Source organism: Trachypithecus francoisi, unplaced genomic scaffold (genome assembly GCF_009764315.1).
Source record: "Trachypithecus francoisi isolate TF-2019V2 unplaced genomic scaffold, Tfra_2.0 Lachesis_group12, whole genome shotgun sequence".
Lineage (NCBI taxonomy): Eukaryota > Metazoa > Chordata > Mammalia > Primates > Cercopithecidae > Trachypithecus > Trachypithecus francoisi.
Window position 1 is genome coordinate 43,744,618 of NW_022681457.1, and position 24,707 is coordinate 43,769,324.

Sequence of the window (24,707 nt, forward strand, 5' to 3'; positions counted from 1 at the left end):
AAGAGGAAGTCAGTAGAGGATCCTTGTCAGAACTGTCTTAGTGTGTGATGGCTTGCTTGTTTTTTATGAAAGGATCAGTCATGCCGAAGACATAGCTATGCATAAGGTAATCAGCATGAAATAAAGGGAAGTTAATTAAATATGGTTGTCGATACTGTAGTTGTGAATTTTATTTAACTAGTTAAGGAAACTAAAAGTATGACATCCTTAAAAAGATATTTTTAATGTTTATAAGATAAAATACGTAAAGAAAGTTTTGACAATCTTAGCAAATCCATTGTCAAACTATTACCAGGCTGTGTAACCATCTAGTTACTTAGCAACCTAAGTGAAGCAACAGCATTTAATATTTTGTATAAATTTTTAGTAAAGCTGGCTCAAATTTTTAGCATTAGAGACATTTTCTGATATGCAGTGAGCTGTTCCTGCATAGTTCCTTTCTTTAGTGGGTAATTACGTATCACAGGTGGATTATGTTTATCTTTTAATGGTGAAATGATAGTTTTGTTTTTTTTTGGTGAGGGAGCTGGTTGTCTGCCTTCCAAAATGTCTTCTGGTGACTTCAAGATCTGATTAAAATGTCATTGTGTTCTTGCATTCACAGTAGAAGACTAGTATAAATTGCATTACATGAAACTGAATAATAACTATGGTTTAATTTAAAGTAGAAGTAAAATCTAAATTCATACATTCAAGCTGTAGGGTTTCAAGATTTTAATTTAGTGAAATGCCAGAACAATTTCTTGTATTTAGTTTGAGGAGTATTACATGAGAAGTGCATCTTATGAAATTAGGGCAGAAACATATACTATTTATACAATCCATTAAAGCATGTTAAATTTCACAGTTAATATTCAGTATATGAGTTGCTGAGATTTATTGTCTATGTTGTTTGATTTGTAAAGTCCATTAAGTTACAAGTGCTGATTTGAGGAATGGTGGAAAGTTAGAATTTCAAAGTAGCCATGTTTTTTTTCAGTAGCCTCTGTAAATCATTAATACTAAAAAGAAATAGCCTGCAATGCTGTGTATATTATAGGCAGTATCAGATTTTTTTTTTTTTTTTTTTTTTTTGCAAAGTATGGCTGAAGTTGAATTCCCAGTGTGGAACTTATTGATTTTTCATGTAGAGGTGAGATAGCCCACCATTGGCTGTTGAATTGGTGTGCTGTTGTCTGTCTTATAATTTTGGAGGAGAAAAAAAAAACTGTGGATTTTAATTTTTACCTTCTTTGTTTTGAAAGGTGATAAAAGTGTTTTCTACACGTTTCCTGCTGTTAGAAAAAAATCACTGTTAAAAGGATATTGCTAATGGAAACAATGTTTTCTTAAGTTCAAAATATTGCCAGGGAAATATATAGATGTGGAGGGCTACCTTGTCAAAAAGTTGTGCAAGAAAAATCTCTAATTTTTGTAATTGATAATTTAATGTTTATATTTTAATATTAAAATTCTAATATTTTTAGTGTACTTTGAAAATGTCTGGTTTGTACATTTATATAATCCCTGGGTTTTATTTTTATTTTTAAAATTTTATTTATTTTTACTTCTTTTTAATAGGGGATCTTGCTCAGTCATCTAGGCTGTAGTGCGGTGGTACAGTCATAGCTCACTGCAGCCTCAAGCTTCTAGGCTCTAGCTATCCTCCCGCCTCTGCCTCTTGAGTATCTAGGGCTACAGGCCTGCGCCACCACACTTGGTAACCCAGTTTTTATTTAATAGCAAAATTAGCAAGTATATTTAATATCGTTTCATATAATTTCACATTTTGAGATAAGTTTGAAATTATTATAAATTGTTTTTGTAGATACTATTAAATTACTAAGCGTTTTAAAGACGACTTCATGGAGGAATTATTCTACTGGATTTGGGCTTGAGTTGCAGATTTTGTTTCTGCAGTAATTATGGACCTTTCTATTTCTTCATTTTTATAATGAGGAGACTCTGGTTTTAAAAACTTTCTTGAAGGGTTTAATGATGAAAATGATAAGAATCTGTATGTCAAACAATGATAAACTTCTGGAAGAAGTAGTCATTTTTGTTTTCTGCCTTATAGATTGACACTTTAATATTTAATTGTTTAGTTAAAACATAGTCTTGCATAGAAAAAAATCTTGAAGATCTCTATTTAGGAGGTCTCTGAGTTAGCGCACAGGTTTTTAAAAATTTAAACTTTTTTACACCAATAAGCAAAGATGGAAGTTTCCAGTTTTAAAAAACTCTTGTTTCACACGAGTTTCTGAATTCCATCCACTTTGCTTTATTCTTTCCACTATTCATGTTACTTTCCATAAGTCAGTTTATTTATTCATGCCTGCTTCCCTTCCTCTCTCCTTCCCATTTGCCCCTCCCTCCCTCCCTCCCTTCCTCCCTTCCTTCCTCCCTCCCTCCCTCCCTCCCTCCTTCCCTCCCTCCCTGCTTCCCTCTTTCTTTTCCTCCCGGCTTCCTCTCTCCCTCCTTTCCCCCACCTCCGTCCCTCTCTCCCTCCTGTGTTTCTTATTGTCAAAAACATTTATTAGGTGCTAGCTCTTTGCCAGGCATTGTGCATGGGTTATACTCACTGGTAAGGTAGCACTGAAGTCATAGACATGAAAGCCATCTTTCATCATAACTGTGTTCAGTTAGCTCACTATCTTTTGAAAATGTTACTTTGTGATAGGGATGAGCACTCCGTACTATGGACAAAAATCACACTGTACTCCTGATGTGTGGTAGAGGTTTAGGGAAGCAGTCAGTTAGACATTCTAGTGATGGACCCAAATTGAAAAGGAACAGTAGTTAGCCAAGGGACAAGTGGCAGAGGAGATTCCAGGCAGAAGTAACAGCATAACTATACCAGGAAAGACAGAGAAGTGAGAGTAAGCTTCTATGACCCAAGAACATAAAAGCGAATTACATAATACTTAAACAAGAAAACCAGGAAGGAAAGAAAGGACGGTCTCTCTCAAGTGTAGGTATATTCGCTGAAATAAATCTTTCAAAAAATGAAATATTTTCCAGAAAGTTTATTAATATATTTGATGTATCTTTTTAATCACCAGGATATTATACTAGTCATGAAAATCACAAAGTGATCAGCAAAAGTCATGATCCATAAGGCGCACTTACTCTCTTAATTACATTACGTAAATTTGTGACATTGTTTGTGCACTTGTGTCATTTCTGTATCTTCTGAATCATTGTATTGCTTGCAGGTTAAGCCTCAGTGCCTTGAACAAAGTATGTACCCAATAAATTTTTAGGCTTGGTTTGAAAAGATTTATCTTGAAGAAAGATAAACAGAAAATTTCAACAAAAGACATTTTATTTATTCATTTATTTATAGACAAGGTCTTTCTTTTTGTTGCCCAGGCTGGAGTACAGTGGCCTGATCATAGCTCACTGTAGCCTGGAACTCCTGGGCTCAAGTGATCCTTCCATCTCAGCCTCCCAAGAAGCTAGAACTATAGGCACATGCCACCATGCCCAGCTAATTTTTTTATTTTTTGTAGAGATGGAGGTCTCTTTATTGCCCACTCTGGACTCGAACTCCTGGTCTCAAGCCATCCTCCCGCCTTGGTTCCCCAAATTGCTGGGATTTACAGGCATGAGCCACTGTGCCTGGCTACAAAAGACATTTTAAAACTAGTTTAAAAGCTTAATTGAAGAGGACTCAAGATTACTCAATAGCAACTGCTGTACAAATGACAACAGATAATGGTAGTAAGAATCTAGAGAGGGAGAGGTTTTTTTTTTTTTCAGTTTGAGGCAGTCAGGTTGGCTTTATGGCACAGGTGGTTTTTAAACTATCAAGTTTATTCTGAAAGGTGGAGGGGAAAGATGTTTTCTATGTGAATAAAAAATCTTGAGTAAAAGTCAGTTTCAGAGGTATATTCAGAAATACTGAGCAAGTAAGTTTGACAGAAACAGAAGGCTGAAGTAAGTATTTTTGAAGTTTGATCTGTTTGGGCTCTGTTTCCAGTTTTGCTTTTTAATTCTCTTTCTCTCTCTGTCTTTTAGGTTGTCAATTACCATTCCCCTTTCATTCCAGCCCCAGTTGCAACTTTCCTGTTATTAAAATAGATACAATAGGGCTGGGCGCAGTGGCTCAAGCCTGTAACACCAGCAGTCTGGGAGGCCAAGACGGGAGGATAACTTGAGGTCAGGAGTTCAAGACAAGCCTGGACAACATAGAGTCCTGTTTCTATGAAGTACTAAAAATCAAAAATAAATAAGTATTTGTGTGTGTGTGTGTGTGTGTGTGTGTGTGTGTGTGTGTGTAGTGGATATGTCTGTGGTCCCTACTCTCAGGAGGCTGATGTGGGAGGATTGCTTGAGTCTTAAGAGTTGGAGACTGCATTGAGCTGTGATTGTGCCACTGCAGTCTTAGCTGAGCAGCAGAGCAAGACCCTATCTTTTTTTTTGAGGTGGAGTCTTGCTCTGTTGACAGGCTGGAGTGCAGTGGCGCAATCTCATCTCACTGCAACCTCCGCCTCCCGGGTTCAAGCAATTCCCCTGCCTCAGCCTCCCAAGTAGCTGAGATTACAGGCATACACCACCATGCCTGACTCATTTTTTGTATTTTAGTAGAGACGGGGTTTCACCATGTTGACCAAGATGGTCTCGATCGCTTTACCTTGTGATCCGCCCGCCTCAGCCTCCCAAAGTGCTGGGATTACAGGTGTGAGCCACTGTGCCTGGCCAGACCTTGTCTCAAAAAAAAAAACAAGAAAAAAAAAAAACCGGACTTACTATATTACTAGATTTGTTGTGCTAAGTTAGAGTGAAATAATAATACATGTACTTTTGGAGACATTTTAGAAACATTTCTGAGATCACCCTTTGTCGAGTCACAACCCCAAGTGTGTTCTTCCATATAAAATTATTTTTAGAGTTTGTTCCAGTTTTATACACATTTATGGTTTAGAGTGAAATTAGGAATATTACTAGAGGCTGGCAAGATGGATGGAAGGTGAGAAATCAGCTTTGAGATTTTTGCAGATGTTCAGAAAGAAAGATGTTAGGATAGGGATTGAAAGCAATGGGAAGAGAATTAAGGTATTTCAGGGTAAGAATCAATAGAACAGTGAATGTGTACCACTTTAAAATGAAGTACCTTTTGTATTGACAGAGCTGTATTTTACCCAAACTTAAGATGAATAATACTCCAGAGGATTTTTGGTTTCAAAACTATTGAAGACCAGGCTAATTTCATTTGTCTGTGTGTGTATCCATGCACACATGCACATATATATTTAGTAAGCTTGGCTTAAAGATCTGTTATTTCATAGTAGATGTGATTTTCTTTTACCATTTCACACGAATGCATGTCTTTGTTATTGTAAGTTAGCAATTGAAGAATATATGTATAATTCATGCTAAATTAGTATATTGGTCTAGAAGGTTTGTCAGGAGACTAATAATGGAGTAGAGGCTTCTTTAATACATATGACTGTATAAAACATTTATAAATGTTAACAGATGTTGCACTTTAATCCCCTTAGAATGATTGTTTGGTACCAGCAGGAGATTTATTAAGCCTGAATTGTGTGAAATTGTGTGTGCATAAGCTGCAACTTAGATTGTAAAAACGTTACTGAAAACTGTTAAAAAGTTTTAGCTATAATTTGGCAGAGAAGTATTAACTATGCTAAAAGAAGTATGTGTGTATGGTTGGCCCCTGCGCCTTAACCTTTTTATCATTTATCTTCTTGTATTAATGTCACTGAATTATTAATTCATGAGCCAGGGTGGGAAGGGTAAAGGCACCATTTAAATGTGTGGCAAATTTATCCTTATCGCCAGAGACATGAAAAAAAGTCATTTTGTGTTATCTGTAAAATGGAAAGTACATTTTAAAATTTCATTTACAGTAATCTACTTCACTTCCAGTCAAACACCTAGATTATTACTACCATAATATAATGTTATTAAAAATTTGTAACCTTCTCCACTCTTTTGTCTTATATGTATAATGTTGATAGAAAAATTTAGCCTTGATTTATTTCAATGTAATACTTGTTAATTGTAGGTTAAAAATGTTACTTTTACGAATGATATGTTACAGTTTGACTTAAATTTTAAGGAACAGTAGACTTACGAAAAATAAAAATCTTTAATAATAACAATCGAGGAATTTTCATTGAGGGGAATCTGCATATAGAGAATTGGAAAGCTCTCTAAATATATGTTTCAAAGAAATGTTTGCATTTATTGTGACTCCATAATTATTTGGGAATAAGATTGGTGATTTTGACCTTGTAGAACTTTTAGCTTTATACAAGAAACCTAGCAAATTAGAATTTAACATTTTCTTGTTGATTGTAATGTGGATCTGGGATATATCCAGTATTTCACATGGGTAAGTAGCTATGGTGACAGAAATTTCAAGAGTTTGAAGCCACTATTACCAGCAGCTCTTCGAAACTGTCATGCTAATGGAACAATACCTCTGAGGTCTTGTCCAGACCTCATCACTTTTCATTCTCCCATTACTTACTATTTTGTTTGGTTTTATATACTCTCATGCCAAACAAAGTAGTAAGATACGTTACTGTGGTAATGTCCTTTGTTTTCTTTTCTAGAATTTTCCCCCAAAAACTCTTTAAGATGTACATGTGGCTCTGTTACACACACTGAAAACACTAATTTTTTTTTTTTTTTTTTTTTTTGAGATCGTCTCTTCATCACCTGGGCTGGATTGCAGTGGTGTAATCTTGGAGCACTACACCCTCAGCCTCCCCAGTTCAAGCATTTCTCGTGCCTCAGCCCCCAGGGTAGCTGGGATTACAGGTGGTGCCACCACGTCTGGCTAAATTTTGCATTTTTGGTAGAAATGGGGTTTCACCATGTTGTCCAGGCTGGTCTCAAACTCCTGACCTCAGCCAATCCACCGGCCTCGGACTCCCAAAGTGCTAGGATTGCAGGTGTGAGCCAATGCACCTGGCCTGAAACTCTAATTTGTTTTGATCAGTAAATAATGCTACTTTGTTTTATTTTTCTTATTCTAGTATGGTTAATTTACCTGTATATTAACATTTAAATTAGTTTCTTAAAATAATAAACTGAAGTTGATTGGATTATTGTGGCAGACATGAATAGTTATTAGTTCATTATCTGACTGAACTGCATCCAGTTATCTCGGTCTTAGGATTGTTCATCTATAAACGGGAGTTGGCGAACAATGGCTAGCCATCTGTTTTGTAAGTAAAGTTGTATTGGCACACAGCCAATGCCATTTGGGTATGCATTTTCTGTGGCACCTTTCACACTGCAGTGGCAGACATATGTAGTTATGGCACAGACCATATCACTTAAAGCCTAAAATATTTACTGTCTGGTCCTCCATAGAAAGAGTTACCGAACTTCTGATCTGATATCTATAGTATCAGTCTACATAAAATGCTGGTTCTAATCTTTACAAATGTAATGGAATATAATTTATAATTTTAAGCTCAAGAGATTTGAAGATTCACTAGTTTTTATCATCATTGATAATTTTTTTTTTAAGCAGATTTTTGCTTTTCTTTATATGTGGAGTAGCAACAAGAAGTGATAATTTTCCTGAAAGTTTTCTGAATTGAAACATTTTAAAAACCATTAAACTATTGCAAAAATACGTTAGTCTGTTACCAGATGAAGGAGTCTTGGCAAGTAATTCAAGCTTCTAGTCATTTTTCTCTGCTTTTTATAACCTATGTTTCTTTTTTATTAAACATCCCTGCTTTATTACTACTTTAATGTTATTTGAAATTTTAATGGGTTTTAAAATTATATTTTAAAGTTGAAAAGCTCTTTTCTAAAAAACACATACCTCTCCTCCTCCATGTTTGAGTAGTTAAGAAGCACTAAAACATAAATTTTAATTTTTTAATGGAAGATGTTTTGGTTTTTAACTTTTTCATACCTAACAGCCATTCAAAATGACACAGTCTGTTACTGTTTCTTAATAGTTGTATCCATGAATATTTTTCTTACCTTCTCATGTGAATCTCCTAATAATTTTTTTTTTTTTTCTTTCTTTCTGGGATGAAGTCTCGCCCTTGTTACCCGGGCTAGAGTGGAGTGGCACGATCACGGCTCACTGCAACTTCCGCCTCCTGGGTTCAAGCGATTCTCCTGCCTCAGCCTCCCGAGTAGCTGGGATTACAGGCGCCTGCCACCATGCCCGGCTAATTTTTGTATTTTTAGTAGAGCCGGGGTTTCACCACATTGGCCAGGCTGGTCTCAAACTCCTGACCTCAGGCAATCCGCCCGCCTCGGCCTCCCAAAATACTGGGATTACAGGTGTGATAAATCTCCTAATATTCTTAGAGGAATCAGCTGCACCAAACACAGAATTTCAGGCTGACATGGGAAGCCAAAGAATCTATTCTGTTCATTCACTTAGACTCTAGCGAAGCCAAATAATCTATTCTGTTCATTCACTTAGACTCTAGCTTTATCTTTAGTACTATTAATTAAGTTAGTTATTTATAAATAATTGATATATTCCTTTTCTGTACAACTCAAGAAAATCCTTTTATTTTGAGTTTTACTTGTAGACACAGATATAAATGGTATGGAACATTCGGCATAATCGGGACTAATCCCAGCTAAGGCATAGAAACTTGTTCTTTCTTGAAGAAGTCCCTGATATTTTGAATTTTGATTATCTGTAGTTTTCCTGGGAAGGCAAAGTGTGAAATATATGAGTTAAATGTTTCAGGTTATTGTATTATGTCTGTCAGTATAATAATTTGTAAGTAGATTTCAAAAACAAAGATTTTCTGATATCGTTGCTTCTTTTAAAGATGTGAATTAGAATAATTGCTGAGACATATTTTGATAGAAGAAACAAGTCATTAGTTAAAGATATTGCAGAAGCCCCCAGATGGCTTCCTTAACGTTATTTAAGGTAGAATCAGGACCATAAGTTTATCATTGGGAAAACTGGAAAATGATGGAATCATAGATTTATAATCTCTTCCTACCCTTATATGGTTACTGAACTTGAGACCTAGATGCTTCTTAATTACTGCAGTCCTGGTAGAGGCAGGTTGAGCCACGATTCTATGTAGTGTGCTCTTGATCCGAATCTTGACCTCTTCATTAAGATGACTGATTGATCTAGGTACATGTCTCAAGGAAACACAGATCCAGAAACTTCTGTTAGTTACTTCTCTTATCTTCTCATCACATTTATTACCATTAAGTTTTGGGAGGTTTAGTAATTATTATTTAATGCTTATTGTGGATCTTGGTCATTTTCTTGCGTGTTTAATTCTCATAAGATTGTTAATTTCTTGAAAGCTGCAGCTATATCTTAATCTGTTTTATAATACCTTTAGAACCTAACACAGGGCCAATTAATACATAAAGTAAAAAAATTAATGAATAACACTCATTTTAGCACTGGATATCCATTAAAAATGTCTAGGAAATACTCACTGGATATTCATTGACTTGAATGAACATACATGAAATTATAGTAGTAATGTGATCACTTTATGTTAAAGGCAAGAAATGTAAGCTTAGATAACATATATTGACGTAGTTTGCAAATGAATTGTATCATTTATTAATGACAAAGGCAGTGTGCTATAGCATTTCACAAAACTTTCTTTAGCTTCTTACTGTGTATTCTTTATAGTTAATTTTTCACATATATATTATTATTATTTTTTTTTTTTTTGAGATGTAGTCTTGCTCTGTCTCCCGGACTGGAGTGCAATGGTATGATCTCGACTCACTGCAGCCTCTACCTCCCGGGTTCAAGTGACTCTCCTACCTCAGCCTCCTGACTAGCTGGGATTACAGGTGCCCGCCACTAGGCCTAGATAATTTTTGTAGAGATGGGGTTTTGCCATGTTGGCCAGGCTGGTCTCGAACTCTGACCTCAGGTGATCCACCCACCTCTGCCTCCCAAAGTGCTGGGATTTACAGGTGTGAGCCACCTCGCCCAGCCAATTTTTCATATTTATTTTTAAGATCATTTGACGTATTTTACTCAGATTACCTCATTACCTCTAAGAAACCTCTGACGGTGATATTGATGATCTAATACATGACATCCTGGGTCATTATTATTTCATTTAGTGGTTGTATATATAGACCAAGAGAGAATTTGAATATTGATTCAGGGAATGGTTAGTAATGGTGATTTATGGACAAAGGATCCAGTGCAGTGAGCCAAACGTAAGATTGCATCTTACGAGTGAGCCATGTTGAGTTTTTTCTGTTATTCTTGCCCAAATGATGATTAGTCCATAATCTTTTTTTTTGAGACGGAGTCTCTCTCTGTCGCCCAGGCTGGAGTGCAGTCGCCAGATCTCAGCTCACTGCAAGCTCCGCCTCCCGGGTTTACGCCATTCTCCTGCCTCAGCCTCCCTAGTAGCTGGGACTACAGGCGCCCGCCATCTCGCCCGGCTAGTTTTTTGTATTTTTTGGTAGAGACGGGGTTTTCACCGTATTAGCCAGGATGGTCTCGATCTCCTGACCTCATGGTCCGCCCGTCTCGGCCTCCCAAAGTAATCTTATAGATGTTAATATTAAAACATTTGTTCCATGACTATTAAAGATGCATTGCTAGTTATACTGGAGGAAATATTTATATATTTATTTTTTGACTTACTATGAGCAACTTCTCTAGTAGTTTGGTTGATAAAATTTATCAGTGTAGAGTAATTAGTTAACTTATAACGTATAATTTAGGCACTTTAGTAATGAGTAAATTAAGATAGCTCAACTGGAAATAGTAAAAATTAAGTTAACATTTAGCCATTATTACCTAAGGGATGTTTTGCTCATGTAAACATTTTGAAAATCAACTTATTATTCTTTTGGTATTTCCTCACTTTCATATCTCAAGATGATTTTGTTCTGTATTCATTTTTTTATTCTAAAGGAAAAGATAGTAAAATAAGTATCTGGTCTACAAAATTAGTGACAGTAGTGATTTTAGAACATGGACTTATTTCTCAGCCCTTCTGCTTCCTTACTGTCCTTGAGTAGGTTAAGTTTTCTGCTTTTAAGATAAAATGGAGGTAATATATATTTCTTAAGGTTGTTGGGAAAATTACATGAAAGAGTAAGCACACTGTTGTTATCTGCCTAGTTTAGCTGTAATTTTTTTCGGAGCCTGACTGTGTGCAAGGCAGTTACAACTTTTTATTAGGATGAGTTATTTTTAAACTACAGTGTAATCTCCCTGTGGATGAGAAATTTTGTTTCTTTTTTTCCTCAGTACACAACATATGTAATAGGTGCTCAGTAAATATTTGTTGAAGGAATAATTTGGTGAATAGTGGAAAGAATGGCTTTCTAGTTAGCCTTGATTGGGATCTAAGCTCTGCTACTTATTAGCTGGGTAATTTAGGTTGAGTTATTTTACCATTCTGAGCCTCAGATTTCTGATCTTTATAATACTGATCTTGCTTTTTTGGTAAGGATTAGTGATATGTATCTGATACAGTATTTCAGACAACACAGAAGTTAGCTTTTTCCCAATTTGGGGGAAAGAAAAAGTTATTTTTCAATGGCAGTCCTCTCCAATTTTAAAAGACATTGTATTGCCTCTGAACTTTTTTTTTTTCTTTTTTTCTTTTCTTTTTTTTTTGATATGGTGTCTCGCTGTGTCACCCAGGCTGGAGTGCAGTGGCGTGAACTCGGCTCACTGCAACCTCCACCTCCTGGGTTCAAGCAATTCTTCTGCCTCAGCCTCCTGAGTAGCTGGGATTACAGGCACACACCACCATGCCCAGCTAATTTTTTGTGTATTTTTAGTAGAGACGAGGTTTCACCATGTTGGTGAGGCTAGTCTCGAACTCCTGACCTTGTGATCCGCCCGCCTTGGCCTCCCAAAGTGCTGGGATTACAGGAGTGAGCCACCGTGCCCGACCTGAACTTTCTAATAGTCTAGAGTCCTCATGCATTTTTTTTTTTTTTTGAGTTGAATTACAAGTACTATGACTAGAAATATTTCCTGAGTGTCTACTATGTCTGCGAAACGAAGAAATTTTAGTAAAGGGTAAGACCAATGATGAATATTAAGGGGACTTTTGTATGAATAGTTTAATTAATGTCTTCTAGAGTTGATAGCAGTGCCTGCAGAAGAAAGATGGAGAAAGAGGATGGTGACTAGTGGCTGGCCACGTGGTTCTAAAATCTCTATGAGCATTGCCAGCTCCAGCCCTGTCCTTGTGAAGGAAAGAAAATAAACTCAAACCCCAAAGAATGCTGAATGTCTGAAGCTTCTAAGAAAGCCTTTCTGATTAGCTGACTAACTGAAGGAAAACTCCCAGGGGTAACGATGTGTTCTCTGATGTTAAGAAGGGGAAATCTAGTCTGTAAAAATTACACATAAAATATTTCTGAAAAGTGAATAACCTGATTGAGGTTCAGCTAAAGTGAAATAAAACTGTAATTTATTTTTTATTTTGTAAGCCTTTGCATAGAAGATGAAAAGGAAGGGTTGGGTTAGTATCATCCTTTTTTGTGTTTGTTTTGGTAAAATATAGAAAAGCGACTTTGGTTAGTAAATTCTGTCTCATAATGATAATTTTATGATGCAAATAAGATCAGAGACTGAGTTTGTAAAGCTGGCTTCAGTTTTCATTTAGAGTTGACATATATTTAGTACATAGAATTTAGACTTACCTAAAACATTAATGTTTCATTTTACACAGCATTAGTGCATAATAACAAGGATGGGTGACTGGTAGTTCTCATGCTAAGCTGGCTCTTTTCTTTTCCTGTTCTCTTCGTGCTTATAATTGTTTTCGGCTTAATATCCAGTGTTTGCAGTAGTTCACTGTACATGAGTAGAAACCAAAAATAAAGCTTTAGATACCACTCCTTATGGTGGCTTTGCTCCTAGTAGGATATCAACATTAGTTAACCAGTTTTAGAAAATTGTAGTTTAATTTTCTTTTGCCCTTATTAATTTGAAATGTGTTATACTCTATTTCTTTCAATGATGCTTATCAATAAACATTTTATTCTATATTTGTTAAATAAGCGTCATCACATAATAAGGCTAGATGTGATTTCCTGATAGTGTAGTGTACATATGTGGCTTAAAATTAGTTAACAGTGTTGTCCTTTTAAGGACACACTGCACAGGATATTTAATGCAGCTAATAAATGGAAGCAGGTTACTGTCTGAAAGACTACAGCTGACTGTACGTTGCAAGTAGTGTATAAAACATTGAGGGCTGTTGGGATATACATAGCTGAAGCATATTCCTGGAAGTCACTGCTCAGCTTTGGAAGGTTTGGTAGTAATGATGCATAAGTTGACTTTTTACATGACAGAGTAATAGGATACTTAGATTAAAAAAGATGACAGGTTTGGTAGACAATGGTTTGTGGTTTATAGGAACAAGGTTAGGATGAAATTGTTTGAATCTTATTTGAAGGATAAGGAAAAAGCAGAGGTGGGAGTAGGTTGTACGTTAGAAGTGGTTTGGATTTTTGACAGTCATAGTCATTTACAGTTTAAGTAGAAATCTGCGGTATCCTGTTTTACTAAGAAATGAACTATTACTTAACAAGCATTACCAGGAGCTTCACCATGCACTACACCTCTACTCTCCCAGTTCCTCCCCCACTTCATCCTAAGCTCTTTGATGTTCTTGGAAAAAGGTTTTCTAAAACTCAAAAGTTATTAATGTGGGAATCATTTGAAGTAATCTTTTCTGTTTGTTGAAAGGAAATTTAATAGACCTTTTCTGGTTTTGTTACTTGTTTTTGTTTTGCTTTATGAAATGCTGTTAATGAGCTTTTTGCAGTTACAGAATTTGAAGGACAAATATTAGCTGTATCTATGCCAGTGGTTTGGCTCCAATATGATTTAGAAGGAATGCCTTCTTGGGATTAGTGTCATCATATTTGATTATTTATTCGTTCTATTCTTAGCTGATTGTGGTTTGTTAGGTATTTCAACTTTCATTAACATTTGTTTAATGGAAGGTTGTTTAAAACTTGGGTCACAGCAATAAAATCGTTTGATTTAGTTTCCAAATTGCACTTAAAGCTTGAGGTTTTGGAAATAATATTATTTGATGTAAAAGTGATTGGGCACAGGTTGTAGAATGATAAAAATAAATTTGATATTCTTTTTACTTATTCATTACACAGGCAGATTGACTTAAGCTTTATTTTCATAAAAGAAGCCATGATTTTATACATTCTAGAACCTATTTCCATTTGTCTGAAACAACCACTTACACTAAGTCTCATAATTGAATGATATATACTTTTAAAATTGTGTTTCACATTCTCAAACGGTCAGAATACACTGAATTTTTAGTTTATAAAAATTTTCATGAGGTATTCTTTCCTGGCCAAAGACCACAACAGAGGTCTTGATTGTGTGGTTTCTTCCTCCTTTTTCCCTTCACTAACAGAGGTTTTCCTATCTTGGCAGCTGTTTCCTACAAGGCAGTCATCAGTCCCTGATTTCTTCCTTCCTCCTCCTTCCCGCAAACAAGGGCTCTTTTGAATAGTGGATGACTGAAGACAGACTAATCTTGGATCACTTTAAGAAAGTGGAAACGTGTGCAAGAGTTGAGCATGTGGGCAAGCTGCCTGTATGCACTAGCTCATTGAAATCAAACAATGAAAACTTGGACAGTAAAAATTCTTTGCTTGGAATCTAGAGTGGTCCAAAGGCTGACTTAATTTTACTTGTAGCAGTAATGCACTTCATCTAAATTATTCTGATTGCTGATCAGATCATTGAACAGACTAAGGATATAAGGAATTGTTCATTGATGGCCTTTTGAATGTGACAAGCCATGAGATTATCTAACTTTTTAAAATGTTTTATATAGAATAACTTTCAGTTTTAAGGCAGGCACATTGCTACAGCAGTTGTAAACTACAAGTTACTTTTGAATAGTCTGTGGGAGCTCAGAGTGAAAAATGTATAGAGCCAGCCAGCTAGTTTTGCAGGGATGTGTGCCATGTGTCTCCATCAGATTAATTTTGGATACATCATTCTTCTTTTTGAGGAAGTTTGCATTTTCCTTTGTTTCTTTGGACAGATAAGCATCTGAGGTGTTCTTAAATGGTATACTACTGATGTTGGTGATACCCCCGTCCCCCCGTGTCTTCAGTGCTTTCAGAGAGACCTAAAACTTGGACCAATTCAGAGCAGGATCCTTAGGGAAGCATTTACATCTCTGAAACTATGGGCCTGAATGATTTCAGATTAATTTCTTACATTATTTTTGTTGTGTTCTTAATAAAGCAAGATAGTACCTTTATAGGTAATAAGTGTTTCAAACCATTTAATATCTGCCTACTTTTCCATTCAGGTTACGTTATAATGAACTGATAGTAAAATGTAGTGTACTGCTAATAGCATCTTATATGATACGCTATATGAAGCATGTAGTATATGCACAGTAGGTCAGGTAATGTGCAAGAACTCAAAAGTTATCAGGAAAATTTTGTTTTCTAAATGTTCTCTATGGTTTAGTGACAGCATCGAAGTGATGTAATGAGTTTGTTTTACTGAGTTATATATATATATAACCTTGGAAAGGGAGGGAAGAATTCCCTAACTGCTGCACTTTATAGAACTCTTCAGAAAACTTGGTGTAAGAGTATTACTTAGAAGAAAATAATAGGAAACGAACATGAAGAAACTGTAAGATGTTCCTTTAACAGAAAAGTTTGTAATTTCCTTTCTCTCAGAGGCTAAATGAGGAGGCTGGATATATTTGGGAAATGCCTTCATTTTATGTGTATTATAAGGCTAATGTTTGCTGTGATTCCTCACACAAGCTCAGAAAGAAGTAAAACACTTGGACAGAACCCAGCAAATGACCTGGTCTCATGTGATCCTAGAAACCGAGAAACACTAAGTCATACTCCTGAAGTTTTTGTACACTATCCAGTTTGGAGAACTGGATCCATAGGGGCTATGAAAACCTAGCAGTCAGGGAAATAAGTTTGACTTGGTGATTAGGAATGTGGCATTTTCAGAATCCCTTTGTATATGGCATTATTTTGCCACGTACAAATTTTGGCAATTTGATTGTCAAAAAGGCAGTCAACCTTTTTGGGCTTTGACTGTTTTCAGAATGTAAGATTCAGATATCCAGTGTATAGGAGCAGCTTCCATAGTGGACATAGAATCAAAATATATTTTATATTCAGGAGAGAGAGGGAGGAACGGAGAGAGAATTGTCATTTCTGCAATTTTTTGTGATGTAGAAAGACCATAGAGTAAATGATGGATTTGTTTGTTTTTCAGATATGAAGATCAATGATGCAGACTGCTGGTTTTGATGAAGCTGGGCATTTATAACTAGATTCATTAAGGAATACAAAGAAAATATTTAAAGGGATCAATAATGGTGTCTTCTGGTTGCAGAATGCGAAGTCTGTGGTTTATCATTGTAATCAGCTTCTTACCGAATACAGAAGGTAAGATCCAGTTTACATTTTGTTTTTTAAATCCAGAAGAACTTGAACTGTACAATCTTCTTTATATGGAAGTACCTAGAATATTTGTTTATTATTTTAAAAATAGGCATTAAAATGATTTCCTGAATATTGAATTCTTTATTAGGTGGTCAAGTTCTTTTTTTTTTTTTTTTTTTTTGAGGCAGAGTCTCGCTCTGTCGCCCAGACTGGAGTGCAGTGGCGCAATCTCGGCTCACTGCAAGCTCCGCCTCCCGGGTTCACGCCATTCTCCTGCCTCAGCCTCCCGAGTAGCTGGGACTACAGGCGCCCGCCACCTCGCCCGGCTAGTTTTTTGTATTTTTAGTAGAGACGGGGTTTCACCATGTTAGCCAGGATGGTCTCGATCTCCTGACCTCGTGATCCGCCCGTCTCGGCCTCCCAAAGTGCTGGGATTACAGGCTTGAGCCACCGCGCCCGGCCTAGTTTTTGTATTTTTAGTAGAGACGGGGTTTCACCGTGTTAGCCAGGATGGTCTCGATCTTCTGACCTCGTGATCCGCCCGTCTCGGCCTCCCAAAGTGCTGGGATTACAGGCTTTAGCCACCGCGCCCGGCCGGTCAAGTTCTTTTGATAACACAGATATGATATAGAAAGTGCTAGATATGTGAATTTATATTTTACATACATTTATGAAGTATAACCATTCTAAATAATCCCAAGGGAACTAAATGAAAGCTCTGTTTTGGTATACATTTTGCATTTATTCACTACATTTATTTTAGTAAAACGGAAAGTATTTTGTGGAAACTCTTTCATCTTTAGTAACATTTGCTTAAGTGTGGGCATAATTCTAAAATTCCTAAGTTAAAATTTTTAATCTTTTATGAAAAGTTACTTTTTAATAATAGTTCATCTTTTTATGTTGTTTATATCTTTAGCTATATGTATGTGTGTGTATGTATATTCTTTGTAATGTTAAATTTGCAGAAATATAATAATTATTTCTTTGTACTTAAAAGTAGATGTGGACTTTTTCTTAAGCACTATTGCATTAAATATTTTTATAAATTTAGGAGTAGTAATGAGTGTATTTTTCAAGACCTGATTTTTAAAGAAATAAAAAGCCTAATGAAATAATTGGAACCATCATTTATTAACTACTATATAGATTTCTGGTATCCGTTGTTTTCTTAGTCTTAAATATTATTTCCGTATGAAAATAACACACATGCAGGTGTTTTTAGAGCAGGCTAGAAGTTAATATGGAGCTAAGATGTATAAATTTTATAGCTAATTGATAGTGGCAGTTATTGGCATGAAAATATATTAATCTTGTAAAGTTTGTGAAGGGTATAAAATCTCTGAGAAATGCATATAAAATATAATGGATTAAAAAATTCCAATTAAATATTCTTGAAAAAATGTTTAAGAATTAAAAAATTGATTTTATATGTACTTTTAAGTGATCTCACTTACACCTATTATTAAAATGATAGGTGGAGAAGGGGCATACTGTCAACTAATAGAAGCGTATTATTCTATTGTCTCTGTAATAAGCTTCAAAGTAATGTTTTAATTTTGCTGAAAGAGTTTTACTTGAATTGCTTGTTCCAGAGTTACATTTTATCATGTTCTCCTTGTCCCTCTAGTCCCCTACCTTCAGTATATTGATATAATGTAATATAATTTAAATAAATAACAAATTTAGAAATACTTAAAGTAAGAATTTCTGTATTCAGAAAGTAAATAGTGTTCACTTGGGTTTAAGTCACACTTGGAAGTTACAATCTTTGGGTTAATATTTTATTTTCAGATGACATTGCTCTTTGCTTTAGAACTGAAGATGCGTCATATCTAATATCATATGTAGTCTCTCTGAATGAATAATACTGTCATGATAAACAGTGAACAGGAATTGTGTTTAATAATATAAATTTCTGGCTTGGATTGTTGTGAAAATTTTGTATGTAGTCTGATTTTGCATCTCATTTTTGGGGGGAAAAACCTAACTGAATTCCTGCTGTTATGTTTGAATGTTTTTTAAACATTTAAAAAAGATTCCAGGTGTGGACCAATGGCTCATTAGTCCACATAATGAAAAAATTTCTAATCAAGTTAGAGACCACTTTGCTTGCACAGTAACTTAACTCAGTGGGGGGCTAGCAAACAGAGACTTTTTTCATGAGATACTGCAGCTTTATTTTCAGTGTCATCTATCAGGTCAGGATTCAAATCTGCTATTAGGAGAAATTTCATTTTTGGCACATCAGGCCAGGGGGTATTGCTTCTGAAGCACTTCCCTCCTACAGGTAAAAAGAACCTGGGACGAACCCATACTGCTAATTGTAAGAGTATACACAGTTAATACACACTGTTAGAACATTGATCCAGTATCACATGGGTTTGTCTTAGAAAGAGAAAGTCTTACATGACATGATAGTTGTTTATTGCCAGAAAGCAGATAATGCTCTGTGAACATCTATAGAGAAAGCCAATCAACGTTAGGTAAGAAGGCATAGGAAGGCAGATATAAATTTAACTATTCAGCCATTGAGTTTCTTTTAGGCCCTTACATGATTGTAACCTTTTAACATCTTACAGAGTTTAGTTCTTTTTGTACCAGTTTCTAGGTTCTTGCAGGTAAACTCAGATAAGTTTTCCTGAGTGATTTCTTCCCTCTTTCCTCATTTATTGAGTGACTAAATTGAGCTGCATGCTTAGGATTCAAAAATACACAAGGAAAAATAATTCATTAGGCACGGTTCTTTTTTTGTTTGTTTTATTTTATTTTTTATTTTCCCAAAAGTTATTGGGGCACAGGTGGCATTTGGTTACATGAGTAAGTTCTTTAGTGGTGATTTTTGAGATCCTGCTGCACCCATCGCTCGAGCAGTGTACACTGCACCATATATGTTGTCTTTATTCCTCACCTCGCTCCCACTCTTCCTGCCAAGTCTCCAAAGTCCGTTGTACCATTCTTATGCCTTTGTGTCCTCATAGCTTAGCTCCTACATAACAGTGAGAACACGGGATGTTTGGTTTTCCATTTCTGAGTTACTTCACTTAGAATAATAGTCTCCAGACTGATCCAGGTGACTGCAAATGCTGTCAATTCATTCCTTTTTATGGCTGAGTAGTAGACCATCATATATATATACACACACACACACCACAGTTCCTTTATCCACTCGTTGATTGATGGGCATTTGGGTCAGTTCCACGATTTTGTAGTTGTGCTGTAAACGTGTGAAGGCATGGTTTTTACTCGTGAGAAGCTCATGGTCTGGTGCAGGGATTGAAACCTTAACCTGTTGGTGCCTTGAGGGCAGTGGACTTGAGGTCAGATAAGAAAGTGCTTGTCAGAGGACCTGTGATTACCATTCCAGTATTTAGCTTGGTTTTTCCAGTCTTCTGCCTTTCAGTAGAAAACAAACATTAGGATTTTTAAGTAATGACAACTAATTAAGATTTTGTTTAAAAAATGAGCGTGTATCCGCTGGGCGCGGTGGCTCAAGCCTGTAATCCCAGCACTTTGGGAGGCCGAGACGGGCAGATCACGAGGTCAGGAGATCGAGACCATCCTGGCTAACACGGTGAAACCCCGTCTCTACTAAAAAATACAAAAAACTAGCCGGGTGAGGTGGCGGGCGCCTGTAGTCCCAGCTACTCGGGAGGCTGAGGCAGGAGAATGGCGTAAAACCGGGAGGCGAAGCTTGCAGTGAGCTGAGATCCGGCCACTGCGCTCCAGCCTGGGCGACAGAGCGAGACTCCATCTCGGAAAAAAAAAAAAAAAAACAAGCGTGTATATCGTAGAATAGCCATGGGTTATGCCTTTCCTTTTAGATCTTTTTTTTTTCCTCCTGTTACAGTTGTATTTTACCTTGATACATGATTTTAAAGGCTTCACATAATTTTGGATTTGCTTTACATCTGTACATAATGAGACATACATTTCCAAATTCATAAGGACTTACTGTGTGTTCAGGCAAACATAAATGTCATACTTTGTGTACACATAAAAGGGCAGATCACTAAGCATTTTTAAAGTTTGAACATGGTCAAAGCTAATTATACAAAGGTTTAATTGTTACATCTGCCTATCTCTATCTTGAATCAAGTCTTATCCATCAAAATTTACCTGTTTCTGTAAAATAGGATTAATATTTTACATATTATCTAAGCTTTTCCTACAATGTATTTTGGGGAAAGTTATATTTAGAATTTCCAAATAAAAATGATTTTATACAGACCAAACTTTCAAAATATTTTGTAAACTTTTCTTATTATTGATTTTATTTCTAGAGAACTAATCTCAGATTCTTTAAAAGTCCCTTTTGTTGAGAGACTGGTATGCTTTGATTCTTTTGGACAGTTTTTATAAGCATAGTACCCACTGTGGAATCATGTATCAGTAAGTAGAAAGTAAATTGAATTTTTGTGTCCTAGAGAATTAAATTATGCTGTATAATGGAGCCTTGGCAAGCATAAGTTAGAGACATGAAGGCTTGCTCAAGTGACAAGTTACAAATAATAGTACTCCTTCAGCAAAATCAGTAATATGGATTTCAGGTTGAATTCTTTATGCAATGAATATGTAATTAGATTTTATTAGTCAAAGTTTTACTTAATTACCTCAAATTACCTTGTTGCTTATCCTTATTTCAAAGAAAACTCTTATGCCAGGTATAAATGTGAGAGATGCCACAAATAGCTTTATGTATTTATTTTATATAAATCAAGAAAATAGGGTAACATAGTTGTAGAAATAGTTTCTTGCCAGTTTTTACTGTACTTTTAAGTTCTCTACATTTTATAATGACGAGTTAATATTATCTCTCTAAAAAATATGTGTCTGTAGGGTCTTTTCACTATTTAGGTAGAAGAAAAAAGGTGGATTTAGGGGTTAAATATGAAATAGTGAAAACTGTTTCTGGCATATAGATATTTCCTTCAGAATGGACTGAATTTGGTGGAACGATTAGTAACTTTATTCTCCAAGATTAAATTTAAGAAAGATTAATATAATTCAGACTACTGTATTCATTCCTCCTTTTTTCTTTCATTCTTTGATTTACACACACATGTAACAAAATCTGTATATACACATTCTTGTGTATATATGTGCGTGCACATACACACACACACACAACATGCAGTATGATAGTTTCACAAGGGCAGGGATATTTTGTTGTTGTTCATTGATGTCTTCAAGTGCCTGAACAATGTCTGGCTTATAGTAAGCACTCAATCCATAGCTGTCACATAAACAGAATAAATCTTTGAAGAGGTTCATAGTCTGTGTAATGAGGGAAAAAGACAATGAGCAGTTGTAATAAGAGCGTGATAAAGTGCCAGAATAATGATATTCACAGAGGCATTGGGATGAGCAGTAGTTGGATGGTTGGATGTATGTCAGGAAATTCTTGTAGCTGGAAGTATCATATGAAACAGCAGAATCACCTGGAAGATCTGCGGTGGGGCCCAAGCATTAGTTAGCGTTTCTGACAAATTGCAGGGTGATGCTGATGGTGTTGCTCAGCATCACACTATAAGAGCCATTGCATATTGTATGTGTGTGGGGGTGGTTGTGGTGAGGGTAGGGGTGCATGGGTGTAGACATGGTACAACTTTTCAAAAGTATTTTTGGAAAAAATGATGAGTTGATTGATCATGATTCAGAAGTTAGTAACCAGTTGTTTCTTGGGAGCTAGTGTCTATTTCTTTGCAGATTGTTCTTTATTCCCCTGATTAGGCTTCTTGGGAATAATTTTAGTCTTCAGAAAAGGATTTTTTTTTCCCGCTTTTATTTATTTATTTTTTTTGAGATGGGAGTCTCACTCTGTCTCCCACGCTGGAGTGCAATGACATGATCTCAGCTCACTGCAACCTCCACCTCCTGGGTTCAAGGGATTCTCCTACCTCAGCCTCCCAAGTAACTGGGATTACAGTCATCTGCCACCATGCCGGGCTAACTTTTGTATTTTTAGTAGAGACGGGGTTTCATCATATTGGCCAGGCTGGTCTCTAACTCTTGACCTTGTGATCCACCCACCTTGGCTTCCCAAAAGACGGATTACAGGCATGAGCCACTGCACCCAGCCTTTTTTGCTCTTTTCAACAGTATACTCAGAAAAAAATTTTGAAAAATTTACACCAAATTGGAAAAAAAACATGTTTTTCCTCTTAGGAATAAATGCTCCATTTAGTAGAGCTCTTAAAACTCTTGTTTCAATTTATCTCTTTTCACTCTAATACCCTGGTTCTTTTCTTGTTAAGAATAACTACATGGCCAATGCTATAATAGCACTGATTTGACTTACTGTGGGGACTTCAGATTTCCCAATCTAACAAAATTAACTACTTTTGTTCATTTCAGTATATCTGATTAGTTGACGTCTAGGAGGTATATTTTCAGCAAGGTACTTGGGGGTTTGGCTGTAAACCTAACGGGAGTCACAACCCCCATTAAATTAATAGGAATTGTGTATCTGTGCTTGCTGCATAGCAAATGTAACTATTTTTTAAATTCACAAATTATGTAAATTAGCACCCATCTAAAGCAATGAAGTTTTAAACAATTACTATTATTGTTATTTTTTTTTGAGACAGTGTCTTGCTCTGTCGCTCAGGCTGGAGTGCAGTGGCGCAATCTCAGCTCACTGCAACCTTGGCCTCCTGGGTTCAGATGATTCTCCTGCCTCAGCCTCCCAAGTAACTGGGACTACAGGCACCCACCACCATGCCTGGCTAATTTTTGTATTTTTAGTAAAGACGGGGTTTCACCATATTGGTCAGGCTGGTCTCAAACTCCTGACCTTGTGATCTACCTGCTTGGCCTCACAAAGTGCTGGAATTACAGGCGTGAACCACCGCGCCCGGCCAAAAAAGTGATTTTATTTAAGAAAATACTTAACTGTATTGCTCTTAGGACACTTTAGATATTATTTTGTTTCATGAGTATATTGTAATTTAATTGCAGCAGCTTTCTTCTCCATAGGTAGCGATAATTCAGTTTTAAAAATGTAAATCTTAATACCTTTACAAATTGTATGATGTTATTTCTTCTCTTGGAAAAATCAAATTATTATAGTATTACTATCAGCATTCAAGATGAAGGTAAATATGTTCCAAATGTGACTCAAAGTTGCCGAAAATAAAATGAAGCTTAATTGAATACATCGGAATCTTTTCAAAAGTTAATTTGAATTATACTTTGGTCATCTTATATACCTATATTTAATGTCTGAATATGCCATGTTTCATAAATGAAGATAAAGTTCAAGTGCTCGATTGTCAATTTTTTTTCTTCCCACTTTTCCTCATTCTTTCTTCATGATTCCATCCTCTTTTGCCTCTTTTTCATTTGTGGAAAAAGTTCGTTTATCCACAATTTGTGTTGATTCACCAATAGGTCTCTTGCTGGTGGAAAAAGTGTTGCAAATGTGTATGTCATTCACAACAGTCACCCTGCAGACCTCAAAAATGTTATATTACGTGACTGTTTAATTTCTGTAAACTTCTATTTTTCTGACAGAAAAGACCATATCAAATATTTAGTAAATAAATTTGTTTTTAAATAATTTGCTGAAAGTGAAGAGGTTATTAGCTCGTCCATACTAGAGTAAATTTTAGAAATACTGATTTTACATGCATATTAGGCATTTACACAGTTATTGTTATACTTTGAAAGAATCAATAGGGTATTACAGGTAGTTTAATTAAAAGCACAGGAGGCATTTAAAGCACCTTAATTTTGTGGAACTGTAATTCTGTTAATTTCTCCTTACCCAATAATTTCAGCATTGATTAAGCTCTTCAATTTTTGAGTTAATACACTTTTTAATTTTTTAATATACTATAGCTTGTGATATTAGAGAATAAGATAATACAAGTGATTGAACACATCTGAAGAACACATCTGAAGACTATTGTAGAATGTGCTGTGTCTCAAAAAACTAATTTATCTGCCTTATTACTAAGGGAGTGTCTTACTAGAACATATGCTTGGTACCCCATGGTACTCTTTATTTTCTTTTCCCCTCCTCTGCAAGACAAAGAGTGACATATGACAGCCATACAGGCTACACATATTAGACATCAATGTGGATTAGTGAATATCTCATGGCATCTTTCAACCTTGTTCCTGAACTCCTTTTGTCAACTTGACTGAAGTGATTCCAGGAGAATACCTAGTCCCAGCCTTGGGATCTCTTGGCTAAAATGTAAAGCTGAGAAGGGAATACGTATCAGCACTTCAGGAAGCAGAAACAACATTTATAATCTCTTCTTATCAGCATGGGACTCTCCTGAGTTTGACTTTTATGTCTGCCGTAA

At 35.9% G+C, this 24,707-nt stretch overlaps 1 protein-coding gene across 12 annotated transcripts in view; it reads left to right on the plus strand.

Moving 5' to 3' along the window:
• ADGRL2 (adhesion G protein-coupled receptor L2) overlaps positions 1-24,707 on the plus strand; it is a 196,318-nt gene that overhangs the window by 19,936 nt on the left and 151,675 nt on the right. For all 12 annotated transcript variants that reach the window (XR_004440647.1, XM_033225401.1, XM_033225396.1 and 9 more), the window contains exon 2: positions 16,223-16,395. Coding sequence is in view for 11 of the 12 variants with exons in the window: in XM_033225401.1 (XP_033081292.1) it covers positions 16,323-16,395 (73 nt within the window). In the remaining variant the exon portion in view is untranslated. The remainder of the gene's footprint in view (positions 1-16,222; positions 16,396-24,707) is intronic.